General features: G+C 39.6%; 1 protein-coding gene and 1 long non-coding RNA gene across 2 annotated transcripts; one reads left to right on the forward strand and one right to left on the reverse strand.

Annotated features, from left to right (window-relative positions):
* Window positions 1–1961: 1961 nt before the first annotated feature.
* On the reverse strand, window positions 1962–5214 carry NKX2-4 (NK2 homeobox 4). The gene is made up of 2 exons (XM_019717478.3): window positions 4634–5214; window positions 1962–4291 (listed from the first exon to the last, which is right to left on the reverse strand). The coding sequence occupies exons 1-2, from the start codon at window positions 5097–5099 to the stop codon at window positions 3681–3683; spliced, it is 1077 nt and encodes a 358-aa protein (XP_019573037.3). The 5' UTR covers window positions 5100–5214; the 3' UTR covers window positions 1962–3680.
* On the forward strand, window positions 5142–14355 carry LOC141568131 (uncharacterized). Its single transcript, XR_012491159.2, has 3 exons — window positions 5142–5936; window positions 6092–6251; window positions 14063–14355. It is a non-coding gene; the product is annotated as an uncharacterized LOC141568131 (long non-coding RNA).
* The last annotated feature ends 13111 nt before the right edge of the window (window positions 14356–27466 follow it).

Here is a 27466-nt window from a genome sequence, read left to right on the forward strand (position 1 = left end):
CACTATTACAAAATAGTTTGCACAACTTAGTTAGGCGAATTTGTGGTTAAACTCTTATTAGAAGTCATCCAAACAATTACTGAAAGGAGGTTACATGGAATTTAAAATAAAACTGAAATAAAAAGCATTTCATTCAATTGGAGGTAAACTTCTAAAGCAAAAACAAATGAAACCAAAAATACCACTCCCAGAAGATTCCACTACCTCCTAACTTAAAAATAATAAAATGCAAGTGATCTTGAAATCATAAATTTATCTCAATATTTACTGGAGGGATGGAGTCACTGACTAAATGTGAATAGTCTGAGTATAGTTTTTGAATCTCCAGATGCTCATCAATTCTAGCAGTAAAAGTTTTTTAATAAAATGTATCCTAGTTCCCTGTCTTGCTGGTTTTGGGCATGGCAAGTAGCCGTGAAATGATCAGCGTACAGGGTTTTATCCACACGTTAGTGTTAACGTTAAGTATTTGGTCAATATCATTCATACTTTGAACTACATCTGAAATTTATATTGCCACTATAATTCATTGTTTTCTCTTATGTACAAATTCATATCTAAAAACGCAATCAATGGGTTTTTATGTGATTATGATTCACAAATTTATTGTAAGAGTCTTTCTAACTCATCAGTATTCAATGGAACTAACAAAGCAAGTGTTTGGAAGGTGCTTGGCATTTAGTAAACAGGATTGAGTCTCTGATTTGCTTTAAATTTAAACAGTCTCTAGCAGAATGGAGTTTGAACACAACATCTGTTGATAAGTCTGACTACTTGTTCTGACCATTAGCTTTTTAGTTCTAAGCAAAGCCTTAAATAGAAGACAACTGGGTTACACCCCCACCCTTCCATATACAAAACACCCTTCCTGTGTTCTTCAACATTGCACACTCACACATACATCACTTTAATCTACACCCCAACAGATTACAGAAAAGTACCTGTAATCCCTGTCATTCCTCTCTGCAACTTTGATTCTGGATTTTGGTTTCTGTGTCTCAATTGGAAAGGATAAGTTAGACTGATAAAACCCGAAAACATTTAGGAAAATGTTACATCTGCAGTTAGCATTTCTGAAACCGAGTTTGGCTGTGGCCTCTGCTAAACTTTGAGGGGGCTTTGTTCCACTCAGACCCTGTGCCAGCCCTCCCTCTTGGTTGTGAAGACACTTATCCTCCTCTTCAGTTAATGAGTTTCACCTAGTCTGGCCATTTGTGTTTTTACAAAAGATCTGCAAAACACTAATTGCAAAAGAAGAAAAAAAGTTCTTGTTTTGCATTAATCAGAATGTGGACTTCTATAGTAAATTTTTTATTTTCATGTTTCAAGAATTAAACCTTATCCTAATTTCAGGATGTGCACACATAAACTCAGTAATTTCTGGGTATAGAATGTTAAGCCCTCTGCAACAATTACTTCTGGCTTGGGTCCTTTACTTAAAAGAATGCTGAAAGGAAAAAAGACATGCCTGTACCAAATATACTTTCAGAAAATAGTGTATAAAGAAAGCTGTTTCGTCTTAATGATCTTTTTGATAGTTTACTTAGTCTAAGGGATCCTTTGTTCTGGAAATAATTACAAAGGGAAAAACTGTTCATGAAGATTTATTTTCTTATGTTACTTGGAGCCCTTGGTCCATAAGCTATTATTGTTCTTGTTGAGTGTTGGGCTGTTAAAAAAAAAAAATAAATAAATATATATATATATATATATATATATATATATATATATATATATATACACACACACACACACACACATATATATGTGTATATATATGTATGTATATACATATAAAACTATAAAGATTTTTGGAATGTTTTCTAGAATAAAATTTTAGAATTCTGGTACACTATGAGGGAATTAATTCAATATAAACAAGCATTTTGAAATTTGGCACATCAGTAATAGTTATGCTTGCTTGGTTAAAATTTTGAAAGTCAATTCATTAACATGCAAAAACCCAAATTGGGAGAATTTTCTATAGGTATTGCACCATTTTATACTAACTTTTCAGGTCAAATTATTTTTTATGTAAAATGTTTTAAAAATTAGTTCTCATTTTTCAAAAATGCATTCACAGCCCCTTAATAATTAAGGTTGATTCCCTTGCTTCTTTAGTGTTTTTATTTCCTCTGTGAAAGTGTCTGAAGTTTATTGTTACTTACTATATAAAATACAGTTTAGAGAAAATGAAAGTTTAATTTCTAAAACACCTTCCTAAGGATTCACTTTACACATTCAGAAAAACACCCAACAAAAAGTAAGTAAAATAAAATGGTTCAGCCTCAAACTGTAATTCTAAAACTTCAAAAGTAGAAGAGGTTTAGGATCTCTGGCAACTTTTGATCATTTATATAAATCACGCTTTACCCATGTTATGTCTTTAATTTTCATTAATTTTATAAATTCACGTTCTTTAGCTTTTAGTATTTTTACTCCAATGCCAGCTATTTCAAATCATGAGTAAACTGAGCTGTATTGTCACAACAAACCAAAACAAAATCTATACAACTTAGTGAAAAAGAAATGACCACTTGACTTTCACAAAAAAAGTACTTAAGTTTCTTTTAAGTTATATTTAAATATCCATTTGAAACATAGGAAATATAAATTGGCATATTAAAAAGTAAATACATTATTTGTACAATAAAACACCAACAAATCGGTGTGCAGCCCCCATTAAGTTCTAAATATGATGAAAAATTATATTTTAGTTTATTCTTTACATCCTGATTACAATTCAATAAATCACCTTATTCTTTCTTCCTGACATGCTTTGAAATATAGATTGATGTCAGTTTTTGCAATTTTGCTTGCTCGTTCTAGTATATCATCAAGGTATTCAAAATCAGACAAGTAAATACTTTAGAAAGAGTAAATAACATGTCTACAGAAGGACGGGGTGTATTTTATCAGTTGATTTGGGAGACCAGATTCCTTATAGAAATTAGTTTACAACCCTTCTTATAATGAACTGCTTGGTGAGGTGGGGGGGTATCCTCTTTTAGGGTAATATACAAACACTCATTTGCCAAATAACGATCAAACATTTTAAAATCAGCATTAAATTTAAAAAGGTATGTCAATCCATATAAGCAGTTTTGATTATTTTTATTATATTTATTACCTAAATGGCAATAATTCCTCTGCAATAATGTTGCTATGTGCATGATCCATCTTCAGCTACAATTCAATTTACTTCCAATCAAACATTAATGAAATTGCACTTAAGGGGGGGCTCTTTGAAAATTAATCTCCCAAGATAAATTCCACTTTTCACAGATTCATTGTTAAAGCTGGGTTGACTTTTAGAGCTACAAACACCAACAAAGTTTCCAACGTTTAAAACTCTGAGAGCTTTGGCTTGGAACTTGGTACCGGTAGATGGGGACTTAGCTAGCTAGCTTTTCGCATAATTTGGAACTTCTGGAAGAAGGAAATCACCACCTCAAAGCCTTCTGCCTGGCATGATGTTACATGGTTCGGTCCTGGGGCTGTTGCTGTCTACCGCCCCCAGTAAAGAGGTTCAGAGCCTGCCCTTCTCCATGACCCGTTCGTTTTGATCGCCGTATACACAACAGTCAGCTTGGGTACGTTTGCCCCATCTACTCTGGCAGTTTTTTGCAAACCCTACGGGCGGTAGGTAGGCAGGACCCCGCCCCGGGGCATCCGCGCGGTCACCACGTCCTGCCATAGAGCAGGTTGGCGCCGAGCACGCCGCCGCCGTAGTCCCCAGCGGCTGCGTCCAGGGCAGCCAGTCCGCCCCCCGGACCGTGCAGCGCGGGCGGGCTGGGCGATAGCTCCTCGAGCTCGGGCGCGGGCGTCGGGGCTGACGGCTGCGGACCGGCCTGTCCGGGCGTCGGCGTGCCAGCGCCGTTCTGGCACGGCTTGCCGTCCTTGACCAGCACCGGCACGGCCACTCGGCGCGGGGACGGCGGCGGCGGCGGGGCCAGGCCACCCTCCTGCTGCAGCTGCTGCGCCGCCTTGTCCTTGGCCTGCCGCTTCATCTTGTAGCGGTGGTTCTGGAACCAGATCTTGACCTGCGTCGGCGTCAGGTGGATCATGCTGGCCAGGTGCTCACGCTCGGGCGCCGACAGGTACTTCTGCTGCTTGAAGCGCCGCTCCAGCTCGTAGACCTGCGCTTGCGAGAAGAGCACGCGGCGCTTTCTTCGCGGCGCCGCCGCCGTCGTGTGCAACGGCGCCAGCGACTTCGCGGCGTCCGCGATGCCGGTCAGCGACCCCATGCCGGCCACGTTGACGCCCGCCGACGGCCCCATGAACCTGGAAACTGGGAAGGAGCCCAAAGGGGAAACCCGGTGAACGCCAAGCCTCCTGGGAGCCCGCTCGCACCACCGCCGCCCCGTTTGCTTCACACCGAGGCGACTGCGACGCCGACGGGACCGCGGCTGGGTTCCAGCACCCCCACCGCGCGCCCCCAGCCGGGTCCCAGCACTGCGCGCGCGCCCCCAGCCGGGTCCCGGGACCCGGGACCCTCCACCCAGTCGCAGTCGCGTCCCAGGACGCCCCGCGCGCGCCCCAAAACGGGGTTCCAGCAAGCCGCCCCCGCGCCGTCACGGGAGGAGCCTCGGGTTCCTCCTGCCCTCGGCCCCGCGCTCCTGGCCCCGCTCACTTGAGGAGTAGCGCGGGTCCGGGTTGGCGCTGTACCAGCCGGTGGCCGCGGCGGCCGTGCCGCCCCGCATGCCGTCTGTGTAGGCCGGCAGGTCGCCCATGTTGGCCAGGCCGCCGTTGCAGTAGCTGCCCATGGCGCTGTGCGGGAACTGCGAGACGCCCGGGGGCATGTGGTAGGTGGCGGCCGCCGCCGCCGCCGCCGCCGCCGCCGCCGCCGCCGCCGCCGCCGCCGCGTTGTGCCCCGCCATGGTGTGCGGCGGCTGCGTGCCCGCCGCGGGCGCCCCCTGCGAGGAAGGGCCGGGCGGCGGCGCGCGGTAAGCGGCGGCGGCGGCGGCGCCCAGGGACGCCCCCAGGCCGGGCGGCGCGCCGTCCATAGCGCCGCCGCCGAACTTTTTGTAGGTCTCCTCGATGGGGCTCAGGATGTCGGACACGGAGAAGGGCGTCGTGTGCTTGGGGCTCAACGACATGGCGCGGCGGACTGCCAGGTAGGGGGGCCCGGGGCGGGCACAGGCCGGACGCGGCGGCCGCTCGTCACCGCCTCCTCGACCGCGGCCGCAACGCCTGTGAGGAGGACTCGGAGGCGCGGCGAGCCCCCAGGGCTGTGGATCTGGGGTTTGTTTTAGTCCGGCGCCAGGTTTACGACAGACTCGGGGGGCGGAGCAACATCCTAAACGAGCAAACAATGGTCATTGACTTCTTTTTCTCTCGCCCTCCTCCCCATAACGGAGGCAAAAATGGTAACGGGGGCAGTTGGATTGTTTTGAACAATCACACCCCACCCCCCGCCTTTGCTTTCTCCATCCTTCCTGCCTCTGTCCGAGGCAGTTACCCCAATCCTCGAGCACCAGAAACAGAAACTCCAAGGCCGCGTCTAGGCTTCAAGTGAAGGACTCGGAGCTTCTCCCCATCCAAACTCCCATTTTCCTAAAGTGACTTAGTAACAAAGTCCAGTATAATTGTAGAGGGGAGATGTGGTGCTAAATTGGGGGGTAAAGGGGGAGAGCGTGCAGGGCTCGCTTCCTCCTCTCCAGTTACCAGCTCCTCACTCGCTTGATCATCTAAAGTGTTAAAAAAAAGAAAGAAAGAAACGGCTCTTGGGTCCCACCATAAGAGCGCATAAAGAGAAGAGGTACAATGACCGTCCTCTGCCATTGTAGGGTTCCTAATTTATGCATCTTTAGACCCTTAAGCATCGTTTTGTGGGCAACCAAACGGGCACTTCCAAATTAGCTCAAAGTATCCACATCCAAAGAAGATAGAAAACTCACGCAGAGAGACACTCACAAATACACAGATGCTAACCTGTAAGTATTCTGCTTTTACTCTGTGGGGATGGAGATTGGTTAAGGGAAAGAGGGTAATTTTTATTTGCTAGAATGTTACTTTTCAATTTGCACCTGCAAAATTCTTTACACTTTCTTTTCCTCCTCTCTCTCTCTCTCTCTCTCATCCAATTTAGGAGTTATTCTATCATAACCATGGTAAAAGAGAAGAGAAAGGAAAAAAAAACCCGAAAATACAGATATTTCTGGTTGTTCAAAATGGGTCTTTTGTTGTTGGAAAAATATAATCTGTTCAAGGAAGGAATATGAAGTGGATGCAGAAATCAGGTGAAAATGGTAAATTGATTTATAAAAAATGTTATCAATTTGCAAATTTACCTGCATAGCCAAGAAGAATTTAGACATTGTGATCTCTCCACCAAATGCTGAACGTGACAAAGAATAAGACAAAAGAAGTGTGCAAAGCATATTAACTAAAATTTTAAAACAAACAGTTAAAAAAATGATAAAGGGGAAATGAAGATAGAGTTTTTAACTTTTTCTGGAGACTGGGCAAGAGAAGAAAAACAAGGAAACTGCTTTCTAAAGCAAGATTTTATTTAAAAAGAAGGAAAGGATGTGTACAAGTCATTTCAGTTTAACCTAACAGTACATGTCTTGAAGGCAAGACAATGTTACCTATTCCATTTCCTGCTTGGTTTCAGTCCTTTGGTTGGAATGTCCTCCGTGATTTTGTTCTTATTGTTTTAACCATTGTTTTGTTCATTTCAGTGTACTTTTGCAAAGAATCTACCCTTGGGGTGTGGGGGTGGGACTAATATGGTCACCTATGGGAAGAACGTATCAACAAGGCAAGTGTGTAGAGTTGAATTTTAGAATACTAAAAGAACAAAACAAGATTATGTGAATTGTTTGCAAACATCATTTATTGACTTAGCAAGATTAGTATTGCTACAATTTTAACATGATGTTACTTTTACAGGTCTTTCCTGAGCTTGAAACAGGCGGGCTAGTTAGTTCTTCATTCTCACCTGCACTGGAACTGCCTACTTATTTTTTTATATTAGTAATACACAAAGAAGCATTTACAAATGTATTTAAGTAGTTGCTGGAATCCTGAAAACAGTAGTTTGGCTTCTAAGTTTTGGGTTAATTCAAATTGTATTATTTACTTGTGTTAGCTTAAATAAAAAAAATACTAGAAAATCTTTCATTTCAAACTTTCCTCAGAGATAACAGGGTAAGTAAAAATAGTTGTTATAATATCTGTGGATATAAAAGTCACTTACAAACCATTACATTTTTCAAGTTCAAACATGTTTCAGAAATGAAACCCATTATCATAATCTTCATGTCAATTAGTTATCCAAATTGAAAATATGTTTATCATATTTCAAAATTAGTTATCCAAATTGAAAAATATAGTTTTCCCCCCCAGACTATTATTATTTACTGTGTTTTCAGGCTATACATTTCATCTCATATAATTTTTTTTTTTTTTACAACTTCGAGGTAGCAGTTCACATCAAGTCGTTGCTTATTTTGTTTTTCAACTGTATTTAGTCCTGCTACCGGTGCATTTACATCTAGAAGGCTCCCATCTTTAAATAAAATAGCATTTTATCATATCTGGAGGCTCTCCAGAGAGTCACTTTCTAACTGCTTGGGAACTTGATACCCTAAATAGTACTCCTTCACTGTGGGTGGGCAGTTCTGGAAAAAAAAAAAAAATCCACAACCTTCAACAATTTCTCCCTATCAATTATTTGGGTTTCATTCTGAAAATTATCTTTTTCCATGTTGGAAACACTATTTGGATGTGTGCAGATGATTCTGAACACAGATGTAGTCTGGAGGATGCCTATGTACATTTATGTACAGATACAGATTAAAATAATTCAACTGATATTTCATTAAAGCTTTTCATTACATTTAAATTAATTTTATCTGATTATTGTCTGCCTAAATTATGTATGGAAATTTATACTATTGACTAAATTGGATTTCACAGGAAATGTTTTCCTAAGGAATGTTTTCTTAAAAGCAGTACTGCCACTTAGCAAATAAATAAATAAATAAATAAATATGCGTAAATAAATAAATAAAAAGCAACTACTACTACTACCAAAAGAAATACAGAATACAGAGAAAAGAGATGTCCCTCCCATTCCATCTTCTATCCTCCCAATTTCCCTCCTCAGAGGCATCATTACCTGTTTCTTCTGGGATGGATATACATCTGGAAGAATACTACCATTTTACACACTACGGGTAGCATATTCTACGTGGTTTGGTACCTTGCTTTTTTCATAGTTTAGGCTTTTGTAGTTTACATAGCACACTTAGCTTTGAAAACTTAATAAATGGGCGGTGGCAGATACAGAAAATTTTCCTAGACAAAGAGATTCAGTAAAATTTCTTGGCTCTCAATCAGAAAATGTGGTATTTGTTAAAAATTTCTGATGTGTTAGTTAACCTTAGGGCCAAAGATATTTGGCAGAAAAATTCTGAAGTAGGAGCCTTCCCTAGATTTGGGATTTGCTGTTGTCAGACAGAAACTCAGAGAAAGGGGCCTGAGAGATGTTGAGAAACCTTCTAACATATCCAGCCAGTACTTATGGGAAATACCGTTTTTCTAGGGTGGCAAACAGATTTCTAATGTGTAACAAATTTCTTTATAAAAACAAACTGTGTTTGAAAATACAACTTTCTGCTTGATGAAATGAGAGACTTGATGCAGTTGTGATTAGTTTAAAATAGTTGCATAATTTGATTAATAAAATCTTCATTTTGTGGACGTAGCTTTAAAATGTCATTTTTGCATTTGGGAAGGAATAAAAAAATACGTCAGGATAGTAGTGTTTTGTAGCAAATTTTAAGGTTATAAAGAGGAAATAAAACTGCTATAGAGAAGAAAGTTTGTTTTTTAAATTTTTGCTAATTTCACCAGTTCCTAAAATCTGGTTCTCATGTCTTTTTATTCCTCCTAAAAGCTTTTTGTTTTTTCATTTCAATTATTTTTGACTCTCTTATGATAATTTCATACTTTTATTTATATGATTTTGTTATTTCTGTGTGACACAGTCATCCTTTTATATTTTCTTCACAAAATGCAATTCTCTCCTTGTAACTGAACTCCTATTTAAAAAAACTCTGAAGTCATCCTTTCCTGAGATTCAGATGTTGTAGACTGAAAGTAGTTTTCTCATTTTGGACCAATGAATTTATTTTAAATTAACATGATTAGTACACTGTGAAAATGAATGGTAGGTATTAAAGACAGTATTATTGTTGAAGTCATCATAATAATGAGGTCCAATTAAATGATTCCTATAAGACAGAAGCAACTAGAAGCTTCCCTTTCTAGAGTCAAGATGTAATACTAGTTTTTACAGTCAAGGTAAAGAATAATATTAGGCTATATAGCAGAGGCCTAAAACTATGAAAATTACCTGTTATGTTACAACTCTCTCACCCTAGGATTGTGAGCTTGAACTAGAAATTTAATTTTTCTGTTTTGAAAATTGTTTTTTAGAGTAATAAAATACATGACATGGGAAAACAATGGCAATATTGAAATAATTTTTTTTATTTCTGAACACGTTTACTTGTATTATCTTTCTTGCTTACACAGAAAGTTTAAAACTTTTTAGAATATAATGGCATTTCCATTGAGCAATATCTTTGACATTTTTCACATGTTTTGGAATGTCATTAAATGACTTATAGGAAAACAATTCTTTGAATTTTAGGCAAAACCGTATTTCTATTATTTTGTGTGAGGAGCTAGTCATTCTTAAGGTTCTACCATATCTCTACACATACCTGATTAGAGTGAATACATACATTACAGCTTTAAAAAAAAATATATGTATATATATATATATATATATATATATATATATATATATATATATATTTATAAATTTTTCACATGCTCTAAATTTTTCCAAATCTAAGAGGTTCAGTTAATTTAATGTAAAGCCTCTTCCTCTCCTACAAGTTCCATGTATTACCTTACATTTACAGATTAATTTGTAATTATCAAGGAGGTATCAGTCTTTACACCTGAGTCAGTTAATTAGGTTATTCATTGCCATCACTTCATCACTTAAAGGAGAAACTCCAATTTTTGACATTTTGATAAATGGATCATTTGTTGCATTTATTAATAAATTATATATTTAAAAATAAATAACTATGATAATAATATAAAGAATAATTTGCACAATTTTGTCCTTTATTCTACTGTGTACTGCTAATGTTGAGATATTTGACAGATATATGTATGTATCTGTCTGCATTTCAGGTTGAGAATTGTGTTTGAAACAGTTGGCTAGTTAGTGTTCACCTCATAAATGAATATCAGTTGTGGTAGATTTTAAACAATTTAATTACTGATTCAATATTTTGCATTAAAAAGCTTAATATGAAATAACTTCATTAGTCCACTTTATACAGACATTGAGTGTCATAAGGAGAACATGACTGATAAAAGTTGCCTCATAAAGTTTCCTTAAAAAAAAGACAAAAACAAAATCTAATGAGTCTTAAACCACAACAAACCTGTCAGATGGACTTGAAAATTACTAATTAGCCCTTCAAGTATCCAGTTTGTGAAGTAAACTAATAATGGGATCTGACTCATCAGTAAATCGAGTGTTTATTAAATTCTTGAAAATGAAGTTCTAAATTTCAAAGGTAGTTTGATCTTGTCACTGTATAGGGAATTATGCAAGGGTCATACTGGAATAGTAATTCAAACTGGTTTTTTGCTTTTAGAAATAAAGGAAATTTCACAAAAGTGCGACAAGCTACAAGCTATTAGAATTGAGCCAAAAACATCAAGCTGGGGAAATAAGAATTGCTTGAGAAAATCAATACCAGCTTGAATGAAAGCAGCTTATCATTGGTATACAATCTGTCTTAAAAAATATGTAATCATCTAACAGAAGAAATAATATATACCATTTGGAGATCATCTCTTCCAAAATAAGAAGCATACATATCCAAAATAAGTTTAAAAAAATTAACCATAAGAATAAATGGAAAACCTCAATGTGTGAAATATTTTTAAAAATTACACAGTAAAAAAAAAAGATTTGAAATCGAATTTATGATTGTTTAAAGTTCACTCTTTAATGAGATAAGTAAATCTTGGACTGTGAAGGGTATATTAAGGTTGAATGTTATGCATAAGTTGTTCGGAATTAGATAATGGAATACTTTGCAAGGTAATGGTTTTAATATGTTCATTATATACTTCATACGTTTACTATTATAAACTTATAAAGTACTCTGAAAGATCTGAGTAAAAATCATTACACATATTAAATTTTGTTTTTCTATAAATAGTCTGGTATGTATGATGATTTCTTCTAGAATTGATTCTCTTTAATGAAGTATTTCTTTAGATAATCAGTGATAATGCATATATGATTGAGCTACCATTGTGAACATAATTGATGGCAGACTGCCTTGATACAGCTCTTATCAACAGTTTCCAGAGATTAAAAGGGTGGTGGAAATGTGGTTCAGGAATTGCTTTCTAAAGACACTAGAGGATCAAAAAGAAATCTGGGATTTCCAGTGCCCTCTGAAATCATTTTAACAGAAAACCCATGTTTAGTAGGTACAAGTGTTGCTTAAGTGCTTTGCTCATGACAAAAAAAAAAAAAAAAAAATTATGTGGCATAAAGAAATTATTTGGTCATGGGTCTTAAATGAACAAACTGGAGTGTCAATTCTTATACCCGTTTCAAAAGAGAAATGGAGAACGTTCTGAATATTCAATATGCCATATGTGGTTGCTTTGAACTGCACAGGCAATAAATGAATATAGATAAATACTCATGAAAATCAAACACTTTCGATACCTAAGAAAGTCTAATCATGAATTGTCTTTAGTTTTCTACGTAGCAACTGCCACATTTCCTGTGTTCAAGCAAGTAAGTTGTATCTCACATAGATATTTTGAAATAGAGACTCATGAGGAAATAATTACGCATATGTGAAGCAAAAAAGAATAGCTTAATTATACATTTGTTCTTCCTCTAACTTGATCCATAAAGGATATACAGCAGTTTATAAATAAATATATGTGTGGACATTAAACATTTAGTAAGAATCAGGACCTCATAAATAAAGATTTTATTAAAAGAGTAGGAAGTTAAGATATGGGTTAACAAAACATCAACTATACAGACCACAAAGCCTACCAAATTGCTATAGATGAACCTCAAATTAGTTCTAAGCTTCCTAATGGTCAATTGAAAACTGTTGAACACTTTCCTTATTTTTAGGAAGGAAAAAAAACCCTGATTCCTCAGGGAAAGAAGCATTTCCTAACACTTGGCTCTAAAAGAAATTTCTCATGGTGGGTTGGGGGGCTTCACATAGTGAGGACTGAATGTAAACTTCGCAATAGTTTTATAGCAGATGAAGTTATTTCCTAAAGTTGGCTCATTATAGTGGCCATTCCTCAAAAACTTGAGACCTAACACCAAATCAGCTCGATTAAGGTAATTCTGGGGGTGGGAGCAAAATAATAGCGTCCAGGTATGTAGCCTGCTGATTCCAGGAATGAAAACAGCATACATTTCAAAGACTTCATAAATGCCACATTATTCTGCAGTCTAAACTATTAGAAAGTTCTTATACTGAGGCTAAATATGTCACTGTAATTTGCAGGTATTAGTACTTGTTCAGTCCTTTGATGCCAAATTATAAGTTTAGTCCCTTCCCATAAAACTCTCTAAATAGGTTGGTGCAAAGTAATTGTGGTTTTTGCAATTATTTTTAACCTTTTAAACCGCAATTACTTTTGCACCAACCTACCCTGTTTCCCTGAAAATAAGATCTAGTCGGACAATCAGCTCTAATGCGTCTTTTGGAGCAAAAGTTAATCTAAGACCCGGTCTTGTATAAGACCATCTTATATTATACCCGGTCTTATAATAAAATAAGATTGGGTTTTATGTTAATTTCTGCCCCAAAAAGATACATTAGAGCTGATTGTCCAGCTAGGTCTTATTTTCAGGGGAACACGGTAATATAAAAAGATTATGTTATCCTACTTGTGTTTTCTCCTTTTCATATAAAAAACCTCCAGAACAAAAAGACCTGGAATGAACACATACAATTGTATGAACCAAGAATTGATTATCGAGTGATTATTATATGCTTCAGAGTATCCTAAGTGCTTTAGAAAATTGGGAAGGGAGCCCCTCTGATACCAGAGAGAATAAATTTATTCTTGGCATCTATATCCTGATCTTGAAAATTGTATGTATGTGTATTACTTTATGTATTATTTAAAATCGTGTATGTGTGTATATATATGCATGTGAATGTATATGAATATTTCTTTTCATCTGTCATCTATCTATCTGAAAATGCATGCCAGGTTCTAAATAATTGACTTAGTAATGAACTTTTTAGAACATATTCCATTTGTAATATGGAGATAAGGCTAAAATCCTAAAACCTGCAAACATTTATTAATCTTTTACTAATGTACTAGGAACATTCATGAGCTTTAGGTGTGTATCTCATTTAATAGTTACAATAGAAGAGAATTTAAAGTGTGATCGACATTGACAGTGAATTCAAGTGACAAAAATATTCTGAAAAGGAGTGGGAAGGAGATCCCAAAATTGTTTATATGTACTGCTTTCCTGCATCTCTACAAAGTTGATAAATCAGGATTTAAGGGGTATTTAAGTAGTTACTGTTAATGAAACTATTGTTACATTGTTAGACTATTCTGATGGTTATCTAGACAAAGTTTACAAACTTACTATTCAACTGGATATTTGTTTTGCATACATTTTCTTTATAGAGACATCAGAAAGTTTGGAAGTTTCAAGTGGCAATAAGTAAAATTAAAAGATGTTTCTTTCCTATACTTACTACAGTAGTAAAATAATTTCCTTAGAGAAACTATAATTTCTCAGGTCATAATGAATATAAATATTTTCATTTGTATATCATAGACATTAATTATAGATATCAGCTCAATATTAAAATTATTGAAGTAATAAATAGAAGCTTCTTGCAAAACAATTCAAACTCACGTGGAAGTATGTAGAGCAATGCTGTTCAGTAGAAATACAATTGAGTCACATATGTAATTTAAAATTTTCTAGGGGTGGCCAGATGGCTCAGTTGGTTAGAGCGTGATCTCTGAACAACAGGGTTGCCGGCTCGATTCCCACATAGGATGGTGGACTGTGCCCCCTGCAACTGAAGATTGAAAACGGCGATTGGACTTGGAGCTAAGCTGTGCCCTCCACAACTAGATTGAAGGACAATGACTTGGAGCTGATGGGCCCTGGAGAAACACACTGTTACCCAATATTCTCCAATAAAAATAAAAATAAATCTCTAGTGGCTACATTAGACAAATTTAAAAAAAAAGTGAAAATAAATAAAAATATACTTTAACCCAGTATATTAAAATATTTCAATATATAACCAACATAAAAATTACTGGGTTTTTTTTTTTTTTTTGTACTAAGCATTTGTTATTTGGTGGCAAATTTTATTTTTTCTAATTAAAATTTATTGGGGTGACAATGGTCAACAAAACTACATAGGTTTCAAGTGTTCAATTCTATAATATATCATCTATATATCGCATTATGTGTTCACCACCCAAAGTCAGTTCTCCCATCACTATATATTTGAGGTAAATTTTACTTCACCTTTCAGAATCTCTGTTTTCTCATCTGTAAAACTGTGAAGGTTATATTAAATAGGTTTCAGTAATAGATGAAATCACCTATGATTGCTGTTCCATAAAATGTTTGTTTATTGTTCCTTTCTTTTGCTCTCACTGCTTTTTTTCTGAGAACAACAAAAGGACATATTTCCTAAAATACCATGTTTTATTGCAGAAGTTGGTGCCCCACAATATGTCAAAGGAGTTAGCTAAGAAGTATTGCTAATATAGTAATGGATCTGGAGTTGTGCAGAGAAAGATTTATTCCTTTGAGGACTGAGTCCTCTCCTCACCATCCCGACACCTCCCCTTCACTTAATGTCCTCTTGTCCCATGACATTCTACAACCCCTCCCTTTTGGGAAAAGATGAATCTTCAGGCATAAAGGAAGAACCTTTCTCTTTTGGAAGAAAATCAACTGGATAATTCTGGAATCAACCAAACAGAAAAGTTTCTCAGGCAGATAATTTGCTTTTGAAAGTTCTATGCCAAGATAGAAACATCTTGAAGGTTATGTCTTGGAAAATCCTAATGGGAACTCTTCAATGTTTAACATACTGTATGTTACTGAAGGACACCTCTGCAACTAGCACAATATTTTGCATATAAGTTTATTCCAGTATTGTTTGACTGCTAAACTAACCACTGCAGAATCTGTGTCTAGAGATGGAGTGGCTTTTAGTCCTTGGAGAAAACATCAACATGAATATGTGCTCTATCCACTCAATCCCTCATCCAATAAACATTTGTGGACTGTCCACCACATGCCAAGCTATAGATACAGAGAGACAAGACAGGCTCTGTCCTCAATGAAGCCCCCCGCCCCCCCACACACACACCTGGTGGGAGCAAGGAAGGAGGAAGAAAAGAGAGATAAGTGAGCTAACATTTACCATTTATTTTAAAAAGTTGCTATAGTAGCATGAGGAACTGTGGAAGTGCGAAGGAGGGGCCCCTAACCCAGTCTGAGGAGAGGATGTGGGATGTGGAGCATCAAGGAAGATAACCTAGTTGAAGTGATACGGATGAATTTTATAAATCAGGGAGTTAGAAGATGGAAAACGTATTCCAGATGGAAGAGCAAGTTCAAATGCACAGAAGTAATTCAAGTGAATGAACATTTACTGAATGTCTACCATGTGCCAAGCCCAAGAAAGCACGGCGTGTGCAGGAAAGGGCAAGTGGCCACATGTGACTGGAGCATAAGATACAAACTGGGAGTTAGTAGAAGGTGAGATTGGAAAATTCAGTAGGAGCCAGATCATCAAAAGCCTTGTATACCACGCTAAATAACTTGGATTTTATCTGTAGAGAGCAAGACTAGATTTTTGTTCTGGAGAGCCATACTAGCATCAGTACAGGGAATGAAGTCAGGAATACTAATATTGGTGGCAGAGCATCCAATGAAGAGGCTATTATAAAAACACATGCAAGAATGAAGGCTTAAACTAAAGCAGCAGCCATGGAAATGGAGGACAGATCTGAGAGAGATTCAAGAGGTGGAATAGGTAGGTCTAGAAACCTAGGAGTTATCATGTATTAATCTCTCTCCCTTAATCCCCTTTAGAAGTTTTAGTTCTATTAATATGTTAATACACACATGCACGCACACAGTCCCAGGTAGAAATTCAGGGCACTGTTTTACATTTAAACCTGTATTATATTATTCATAGCTATTTTTGGTTGCAGATTACAGGAACGTGACTTGAAGTAGTTTGTGTGAAGAGGGGGACTTATTTAAGTGATATTGGGTTTGGTCTCATAGACCAGAGAAGGATAAGCATGCAGCTTGATGTCAGGGACAAACGGACCCAGAAACTCAAATGTCATCAGGACACTCATCTCCTGACGTGTCTGTGCATATTTGTAGTTTTTCTTCACTTCCTTTATGTGGCAAGAAGTGGCCTGCAACAGTTTCTGGGCCTCCCATTCTGTGGTTCCCTCCTTAGAGAGTGACTTCCTCTCTAATCCTAAAAAGCACTGATTGGCTCACCCACTGTGGTCACAGTTCCATGATAGGAAGTTACCACTAGAACCATTGGAGTCAAGCTATGTGTGTATTTAAGAGGAGCTGGATAGAACATCCCTAACAGGGAGGGTCAGTATAGAGAAAATAAAACATGGCCACCAAAACTCTGTTATCAAACCCAATAGTTTTCATCCAGTACTTTTTATTTGACTTCTGTGCTACAACTGATGCTACTGACCATTTTTGCCTTCTGGAAAACTTCCTTAGTTTCTGTTACTCCTTCCCTTCGTTCTATTGTTGTCACACAGCAGCCTAACCATCTGTCCCCTCGTGCCTATCCCTAAAGAAAGGAGAGTCTGTGAGACTAATCCTTTCAGGGACTTTGCTTCACCTTTGTGCTTACACCTCATGTCTCTCTGTTTGGCCCCAGGGGATGGCTGATCAGCCTATGACGGGTAAGATTCCCCACGGAAGGAACAACCCAAGCCAGGCGCAGCTGAGTGGGGACCACCAGAAGAATTCACGGGGTCGATAGAGGTGGGCACAGCCCCCCATCTTCCCCCTGCTAAGGAGAGCTTTTGCCTATGTGGCTATATTCCTTCCCACAAACTGCTTGGGAAGTAAGTCAGTGTGATAACATCAGTTCTTCCATTCTTTTTTGTTTCTTTTTTTTTAAACTTATTTTTAATTATAGTTGTCATACAATAATTATATTAGTTTCAGGTGTGCAACATAGTGATTCAACATTTATGTACCGGTGTGATCACCGTAAGTCAGTAACCATCTGTCACCATACACAGTTATGATATTGACTATATTCTCTATGCTGTACACTACATCGTCATGACTTATTTTACACCTGGAAGTTTTGTATCTCTCATTCCCCTTCTTTTCCGACCATCCCCCATCCCACTCCCTCTGGCTGATATCACTTTGTTCTCTGTACCTATGAGTTTGCTTCTGTTTTATTTCATTTGTTCATTTGTTTTGTCTTTTTTTTTATATATATATGACACATATAAGTGAAATCATATGGTATGTTTCTTTGTTCGACTTATTTCACTTAACGTAATACTGTTTAGATCCATTCATGTTGTTGCAAATGGCAAGATTTCATTCTCTTTTTTTAAATTTTTTTTTATTAGTTTCAGGTACACAAGACAAAGTAATACTTAGACGTTTATCATTTATATCCCTCACACTGTGTGAACCCCCCTCCCCCCATCCACTATCCCTCTGACATCGCACAGAACCATTACATTTCCACTGTCTCTATTCCTAATGCTGTACTCTGCTTCTTGTAAGTATATACATACAAATATATACATATATATATATAAAATTATAGTTGGCATTCATTATTGTTCAGCTTCAGGTGTACAGTGCAGTGATCAGGCATCTACATCATCCCTGAAGTGGTCTCCCAAATGGGACACGTGTCCATCGGATACCCTACAAAATCTTTACAACATTATTTATTACGTTCCCCAAATTAATTTTCAGAACCCCGTGGCCATCTTGTGGTTACTGACTGCTTTCTAATCCCCTCAACTTCCTGCTTATCCCCACCTCCCTCACATCTAGCAGCCCTCAGTTTTTCCTCTATGTCTCCAAAACTGTTTCTGATTAGTGATTAGTTCATTCACTTACTCTTTCCTTTAGATTCCACATATAAGTGAGATCATATGGTATTTGTCTTTCTCTGTCTGCCTTATTTCACTTCACATAATGTTCTCTAGGTCCATCCATGTTGTTGGAAATGGTAAGATTTCTTTCTTCTTTATGGCTGCGTAATACTCCATTGTATAAATGTACCACAGTTTCTTAATCCAGTCATCTACTGATGGGCATTTCGGTTGTTTCCATTCCTTGGCTATTGTGTATAGTGCTGCAATAAACATAGGAGTGCATAAAGATTTTTGAATTAGAGTTTTGGATTTCTCCGGATAGACACCTAGGAGTGGAATTGCTGGATCATAAGGTAGTTCCATTTTCAGATTTTTGAGATACCTCCATACTGTTTTCCATAGTGGCTACACCAATCTGCAATCCCACCAACAGTGCACAAGCAAGAGTTCCCTTTTCTCCACATCCGCACCAGCACTTGTTTGTTGATTTATTGATGATAGCCATTTTGACTGGGGTGAGGTGGTATCTCATTGTGGTTTTTATTTGCGTTTCTCTGATGGTTAGTGAGGTTGAGCATTTCTTCATATGTCTGTTTGCCATCTGTATGTCCTTTTCAGAAAAATGTCTCTTCATGTCCTCTGCCCCTTTTTTAATTGGGTTGTTTGTTTTTTTGAAGTTGAGTTGAGTGAGTTTTTTATAAATTTGTGATATTAACCCCTTATCAGATATATCATTGGCAAATATCTTTTCCCATTCAGTAGGATCCCTTTTTGTTTTATTCATGGTTTCCTTTGCTGTGAAAAAACTTTTTAGTTTGATGTAATCCCACATGTTTATTTTTTCTCTTACTTCCCTTGCACGAGGGCATATATCAGTAAAAATCTTACTCCGGGTAATGTCTGTGAAGTTTCTTCCTATATTTTCTTCTAGGAATTTTATGGTTTCAGATCTTACATTTAAGTCTTTAAGCTATTTTGAATTTATTTTTGTATATAGTGTAAGGAGGTGGTCCAGCTTCATTTTTTTGCATGTGTCTGTCCAGGTTTCCCAGCACCATTTATTGAATGACAGTCTTTACCCCACCGTACATTCTTGCTTCCATTGTCGTAGATTAAATGGCCATATAGGCATGGATTTATTTCTGGACTCTCTATTCTGTTCCATTGATCTATGTGTCTGTTTTTATGCCAGCACCATGCTGTTTTGATTACTGTAGCCTTGTAGTATAATTTGTTGTCAGGTATTGTTATACCTCCCACTTTGTTCTTATTTCTCAAGATTGCTGAGGCTATCCAGTGTCTTTTGTGGTCCCATATAATTTTTAGGATTATATGTTCTATTTCTGTGAAAAATGTCATTGGAATTGCATTGAATCTGTATATTGCCTTAGGCAGTATGGACATTTTAACTATATTAATTCTTCCTATCCATGAACATGGTATGTGTTTCCATCTATTTGTATCTTCTTTCATTTCTTCAGTGTCTTATAATTTTCTGAGTACAGATGTTTTACTTCTTCGGTTAAATTTATTCCCAGGTATTTTATAGTCTTTGGAGCAATTATTAATGTGATTGTTTTTTTAATTTTTCCTTCTAATGTTTTATTATTGGTATATACAAATGCAGCTGATTTCTGAATATTAATTTTGTATCCTGCTACTTTACTAAATTCGTCTATCAGCTCTAATAGTTTCTTGGTGGAGTCTTTAGGGTTCTCTATATACAGTATCATGTCATCTGCATATAATGACAATTTTACTTCCTCCTTCCCGATTTGGATGCCTTTTATTTCTTTTTCTTGTCTGATTGCTGTGGCTAGAGCTTCCAGCACTATGTTGAATAGAAGTGGAGAAAGTGGGCAACCTTGCTTTGTTCCTGATCTTAAGGGGAATGATTTTAACTTTTCCCCATTGAGTATGCTAGCTGTGGGTTTATCATATATGGCCTTTATTATGTTAAGATATGATCCCTCTATTCGCACTTTCTTAAGGGTTTTTATTATAAATGGCTTCTGGATTTTTTTTTTTTTTTTAAGGATTTTATTGGGGAAGGGGAACAGGACTCTATTGGGGAACACTGTGTACCTCCAGGCCTTTTTTTTCCAAGTCAAGTTGTTGTCCTTTCAATCTTACGTGTGGAGGGTGCCATTCAGCTTCAAGTTGTTGTCCTTTCAGTCTTAGTTGTGGAGGGCACAGCTCAGCTTCAGGTCCAGCTGCCGTTTTCTAGTTGCAGGGGGCACAGCCCACCATCCCTTGAAGGAGTCGAACCAGCAACCTTGTGGTTGAGAGGACGCACTCCAACCAACTGAGTCATCCGGGAGCTCAGCGGCAGCTCAGCTCAAGGTGCCATGTTCAATCTTAGTTGCAGGGGGCGCTGCCCACCATCCCTTGCGGGACTCGAGGAGTTGAACTGGCAACCTTGTGGTTGAGAGCCCACTGGCCCATGTGGGAATTGAACCGGCAGCCTTCGGAATTAGGAGCATGGAGCTCTAACCGCCTGAGCCACCGGGCCGGCCCCGGATGCTGGATTTTATCAAATGCTTTTTCTGTGTCTATTGATATGATCATGTGATTTTTATTTTTCATTTTATTAATGTGGTGTATCACATTAATTGATTTGCGGATGTTGAACCACCCTTGCATACCAGGGATGAGTCCCACTTGATCGTGGTGTATGATCTTTTTAATGTATTGCTGAATTCTGTTCACTAATATTTTGTTGAGGATTTTTGCATCTACATTCATTAGCGATATCGGCCTGTAGTTTTCTTTTTTTGTGGTGTCTTTGTCTGATTTTGGGATCAGTGTGTTAGTGGCTTCGTAAAAAGTGTTTGGGAGTCTTCCCTCCTGGATTTTTTGGAAGAGTTTGAGGAGAATAGGTGATAATTCTTTTCTGAACGTTTTGTAAAATTCACCTGTAAAGCCATCTGGTTCAGGGCTTTTGTTTGTTGGGAGACTGTTGATTACTGATTCAATTTCCCTGGTGGTAATCAGTCTATTCAGGTTTTCTGTTTCTTCTTGAGATAGCCTTGGAAGGTTGTACGCCTCTAGAAAATTGTCCGTTTCTTCCAGATTGTCAAATTTGTTGGCATATAGTTGCTCGTAGTAATTTCTTAAATTTTTTTGCATTTCTGTGACGTCTGTTGTCACTTCTCCTCTTCCATTTCTGATTTTATTAATTTGGGTCCTCTCTTTTTTTTAATGAGTCTCGCTAAAGGTTTGTCAATTTTGTTTATCTTCTCTAATAACCAACTCTTGGATTCATTGATCTTTTGTATTGTTTCTCTGGTTTCTATTTCATTTATTTCCGCTCTGATCTTTATTATCTCCTTCCTTGTATTCCCTTTGGGCTTATTTTGCTGTTCTTTTTCCAGATCCCTTAAGTGTGAAGATAAACTGTTGATTAGTGATGTTTCTTTTTTCTTTAGGTAGGCCTGCAATGCTATGAATTTTCCTCTTAGGACTGCTTTTGCAGCATCCCATAGATTTTTGGGTCGTCGTGTTTTCATTTTCGTTTGTCTCTAGATATCTTTTCATTTCTTCCTTGATCTCCTGGTTGACCCACTCATTATTTAGTAACATATTATTCAGCCTCCATGAATTGGTGTGTCTTCCAGTTTTTTCCTGTAGTTCATTTCTAATTTCATAGCACTGAGGTCAGGGAAGACAATTGGTATGATTTCAATTTTCTTAAATTTATCAAGACTTATTTTGTGGCCTAACATATGGTGTATCTTGGAAAATATTCCATGTGCGCTTGAGAAGAACGTTTATTCTGCACCTTTGGGGTGAAATGCTCTGAAAATATCGATTAAATCCAAGTGGTTCAATGTATCATTTAAGGCTGTTGTTTCCATATTAATTTTCTGTCTGGAAGACCTGTCCCTAGTTGTCAGAGGTGTGTTGAAGTCCCCTACTATGATAGTGTTACTGTTGATCTCTGTCTTTATGTCAGTCAATATCTGTTTTATATATTTAGGTGCTCCTATGTTTGGTGCATAAATGTTTACTAGGGTTATGTCCTCTTGTTGGATCAATCCCTTTATTTTTATATAGTGCCCATTTTGTCGTTTAATATGTTCTTCATTTTAAAGTCTATTTTATCTGATGTAAGTATTGCAACTTCAGCTTTTTTCTCATTTCCATTTGCATGAAATATCTTACTCCAACCCTTCACTTTCAGCTTGTGTGTGTCTTTTGATCTGAGGTGAGTCTCTTGTATACAGCATATACAAGGGTCTTGCTTTCTTATCCACTCAGCCACCCTATGTCTCTTGATGTATTAGGTAGATCCCCTAGAGTTCTTAGTTCTTGCTGGGTTATCTTATGTAGTATGTGTCCTTTACATTTGACTTGCACCACTTCGTTCTTCTCCTCTGCGTGTGCTCCAAAGGTGACACTTGTGTTGTGTATATTGTCCTGTTAAAGAAGATCTTTAATTGCTCTTCGCTTGTGAGTAGGTGGGGTTAACTCCTAGGCTGATTAGTTGTGAGACTTGGCTCTGCCCACCACAGGGTGTTCTGGTGCGTGAGGGTTGACCACTTAAATGTGGTTTGGCCTCTATGGGTTCTTGTGCCTGTAGAGAATTCCCTCTGGTGTGTCACTTGTAGGTCAAACCCGATAGTACTCTGGTTTGGTCTGGAGTTGGCCTCTGGGTATGTTGAGTCATGTGCCTCTTAAGCTGGTCCCTGATATAGGGCAATTTCAGAGCAAAGCAAGTCACCAACCACAACAACAAAAACAACAAAGAAAAAATCAAATACCTTCACATAAAAACAACCGAAAACCCCCACTCAACACAGGCAAAGATATCAAAGATATAAAGACAAAACAAAACAAAACAAAAAGCGCGCCAGTCTTGGCTTAAGCCCATCAAGTAATCTCCAGGTTGTTCTCTGCTCTACCAAAGAGTCCTCTGCGTATTGTGCAGGCAGAGCCGGTCACCTGGTGCTCAAAATGGAGTTGGAACTGCAGATTTTGATGCGTGGTGCTGAGTGGTCTGGATGGTAGTATCTACAAAGTCAGTGCAGTTTCTGCCCTTGCCTGCACATATGCACACTGAGAGTAGCACCACCAGCCCTGTGTCCAGTTCTCCTGAGTCTTAGGGCACTTCTTCCGTGTGTGTGTGTGTCTGTGTGGCGGGTGGGAGATTTCTGAGCTGCTGAAAGCCCAGAGCTGCATCTGCCGCTTACTGCTGATGCCTGGGAGTGCCTCTGCAGTTGTAACTGCCCTGCCCTAGGCAGGCCAGAAAGGGACGGGGCTGGGGATGGAGGGGTCTTCTCTCTCCCAGCCCAGCCACATCACACTCTTCCCACAGGCCAGAAAAGGTGGGGGCTGGGGGTGGAGGCGTCTCTTCTCTCCTAGCCCATCAAAAATCACACTCTTCCCAGCCTCTTCCCTGGGTCAGAGCTGCATGCCAGTCTTCCCAGAGCCTGAGCACTAAGGCTCCTCTGTAATCTGACACTACTCCTCAGTTCAGGGGCCAGTTTAAGTCTCTGGAAGGGCAGGGGTAGGATTGGAAGAGCAGGGGGAGAGGCCCAGGTATGGTGTTTGTGTCCTTTGTGCGGCCTAGGGCCCAACTGGAGGTTTCACTGAGGTTATTGCCTCAAATGCTGGATATGATGCCCCCTCGGCGGGAGAGATCAGTTGTGGGATGCAGGGAAAGAGCCCACCTCCTGGCTTTTGTGTTCTCTGTTCTGTCCTGGGGTCCCCTGCGTCTCTGCAGGTGCGGATGCCAGCCACGTTTCCACAACCGCAGATGCGGGCCGCGTTACCACAGCCGCAGATGCAGGCCTCGTCGCTACTCACCTCCCTTCCCTCTTCTCCTGCTCTCCCAATTTACCCACCTTCAAATAATCCTCGTAGGAGTCTCTTAGCTTCTCTGTTTGGTGAGCAGAGAGTCCTTTGATGGTGTCATGCGGGAGACCCTGCTCGCTGCACCATTTGTCGTGCGGGAGACCCTGCTCGCCACGCCATTTGTCATGCGGGGCGGCCTGCAGGGTCTCTGCTCCCGCTCCCCACACAAGAACGCAGGATATGGTGAGGCCAAAAAGGAACACCCACGGAGCCATAGGTAGGGGAGCCATACCACCACGGTCTCACTGGAGGCTGGGTTTACCGGACTGACGCGCGACCTGCCATCCGCCTTTCCGCTGACCGACCGATGACTCTCCTCCACTCTCTCGACTCTGTTCCTCTCCTCTCTCTTCCGCTCTCCTCGGCTGTCCTCTTCCACTCTCCTCGGCTCTGCTCGGCTCTGCTCAGCTCCTCAGCAGTCCTCGGCAGTCCTCGGCTCTCCTCTGTAGCTGCAGCAGTTATACCAGCAGTCAATCTGCTAACCGGCCACAGCCAATGGCCAATCAGCCACAACTGACGGCCATCCACCACCGGAGCTAGCACCCTTCCACGTGAGGCCAAGAGCCTGTAAACTACTTTCTGGGGCTCTATCCCCACAGATGGGTTATAGATGTCCCGTTTGTGACAAGATCCGGAGGAGAACTCAAAAAGTGTGCCCCGCTGCCGCCATTCCTATGACGTCACTCAGTTCTCCTTCCATTCTTATCAATAAGTTTCAACATGAAAGATTTGTCCTGGGGAGGCACATACCATAATTGTTAAGACATCATGGGACTTTCGATTCTGCCTGTTTGCAGGCAAGGGTGATTGGTTTGAATCAGTTTTCTGGTATGATGCATGAGACTCACAGAGCGTAGAGAAAACAATGCTACTTCCTTGTGTGTACGTCAATAAAAGCCACAAGGTGGCCCGATTCGGGGGACTCATTCCTTTAAGGCTGGGAAACCCTTGGCCCCGTTTCATAACTTTTTTGATTTCTGTTTCTTTCTTAACCCTTCGCCACCCCTTCTTGTTCTCTCACTGCCTGTGTTGCGCTGGACGCGACATTCTATGACTCCTATACTGGCTCCCTTTCCTCTTCTTGCTCCTCACAGTTAATGATATTTAAAACTCAGTCCTTGCTATTCTGATTAACAGATCTCAAAGTTTGGGTTGTTTACCTCCAACTGGTTGATGTTACCATATTCACCTCTGTTCACTCATTCTGAATATTCCAGCAGGGAGAGGAAGAGTGCAGTTGGCTGTGCCACTTCTCCTCCAGACCCCACTGGACACTCCCACCAGCGCAGCGCATATCTCTGTTGCTGTCATGGGAGGAGGGATGTAAAGAGCCAATATTTTACAGTAGAACTCTATCCCATTGCTTTGCATTCCAAAATTCATTGTTCTTATGGCTTCAGTAACATCTCTTTGTGAAGACTATTTCCTAACCATTCTACTTCTAGGATACATGTTGTGATCTAGTCAGGCTGTTTGTCTTATTCCATGGTCTCCAACCATAGTCCTACCTTCTGCCTTTGTTCCTGTCCTTCTCCCAACAATCTACATACTAGCCATGCATCAAGGCCCAGTTTAAATTCTCTCTTCCATAAAGATTTTCCCAGCTACTCCAGCACTTTTGATCTTGCCAATTTAAAGTTTCCATTACATGATTACATTTATCAACTGCATTTTTGTTGTTATTTTGTCATTGTTGGTGAGCATTACGTGGAAAGAGCTGAAGTCTAATGCCAGCTCTAATAGTAGCTAAGAATATAAAATTGCACAGGTAACTTGACCTCTTTGAATTGGCTTATACATGTGTAGAATGAAGGGCACTGACTTGGTTCTGAAAAACAAAGGAAAATGTTATAGATTTAATTCCATAGAGATTCAAAATCCTGTGAGGCAAAAGACATCACAAGCATGGCTAAAAGATGCATGACTGGGGACAATGTATATAACATATGAGGAATGATCAAATACAGTGAACGTTTAAATTTAAAAAATTATTGCAGGGGCCGGTCTGGTGGCTCAGGTGGTTGGAGCTCGATGCTCCTAATGCCGAAGGCTGCCAGTTGGATTCCCACATGGACCAGTGCGGGCTCTCAACCACAAGGTTGCTGGTTAGACTCCTCAACTCCCTCAAGGGATGGTGGGCTCTGCCCCCTGCAACTAAGATTGAACATGGCACCTTGAGCTGAGCTGCCGCTGAATTCCCGGATGACTCAGTTGGTTGGAGTGTGTCCTCTCAACCACAAGGTTCCCGGTTCGACTCCTTCAAGGGATGGTGGGCTGTGTCCCCTGCAACTAACAATAGTAACTGGACCTGGAGCTGAGCTGCGCCCTCCACAACTAAGATTGAAAGGACAACAACTTGACTGTTCCCCAATAAAATTCCTGTTGCCCTTCATCCCCCAAAAAAATTATTACAGTAAAAGACACATTGCCATTAATCACCCTTGCTTCAAACACACTTATCCCATCATTCTTGCCACTTTCTGAAGAAGTTCTGAAAGTCCTCTTTCGTGAGTGTCTTTAGTTGTGCTGTCATGGCTGCCTCCATGTCCTGAATCGATTCAAAATGTTTACCTTTCATGGTCATTTTGACTTTGGGGAAGAAACTGAAGTCACAGGGTGCCTGATCTGGTGAATAAGGTGGATGAGGGCACACTGTAATGTTTTTATTTGACTGGTAGAAATGCTTTTATTATACCAGTACCTGTGTGTGACACAGAGCCTTTCCATTTATGCGAAAGATTAACATTGCTGTTATAAAAGGGCCTTCAAACAAATAAGCCAGTAAAGAATGGACAGTTCACAAAAGAAATAACACACCAGTAAAAGTCCCCAGTAATATTAGGGACTTGCAAATTAAAATAGCCATGAGGAGGCTTTCCTCTCCCCCAGGAAGATATACATTCTATCTAAATTTGGAGAACATAGGACCACCAGGACACATTGTTGATTAGAGTATAAAGTGATACAGCCTCTTTGGCCTGAAATGTCCATACATTTGATTTATCAAATTCATATCCAGAACTGTATTCTGCAGAAATACTCGTACTTGGATCATATATAAGGTCCAACAATGAAGTTCACGAACTCATTCTAGAAAAAGTGCTACATACTTCATTGCTGAATATCACTATAGTCACCTTTGAAGTACTCCCCTTGGGAAGTCATGCACTGACACCAGTTCCTAGTCCACCCTTCATAGCAATTTTGGAACTCTTTTTCTGGAATGGCCATCAGAGCTGTCGTCATATTACTCTTGATGTCCTGAATGTCATCAAAATGTCTTCTTTTCAATATTTCCGTTATCTTTGGGTAAAGGAAGAAGTCATTGGAGGCCAGATCAGGTGAGTAGAGAGGGTGTTCCACTACAGTTATTTGT

The sequence above is a fragment of the Rhinolophus sinicus genome, chromosome 13 (assembly GCF_057876585.1).
Source record: "Rhinolophus sinicus isolate RSI-liver-muscle chromosome 13, RSI-T2T, whole genome shotgun sequence".
Lineage (NCBI taxonomy): Eukaryota > Metazoa > Chordata > Mammalia > Chiroptera > Rhinolophidae > Rhinolophus > Rhinolophus sinicus.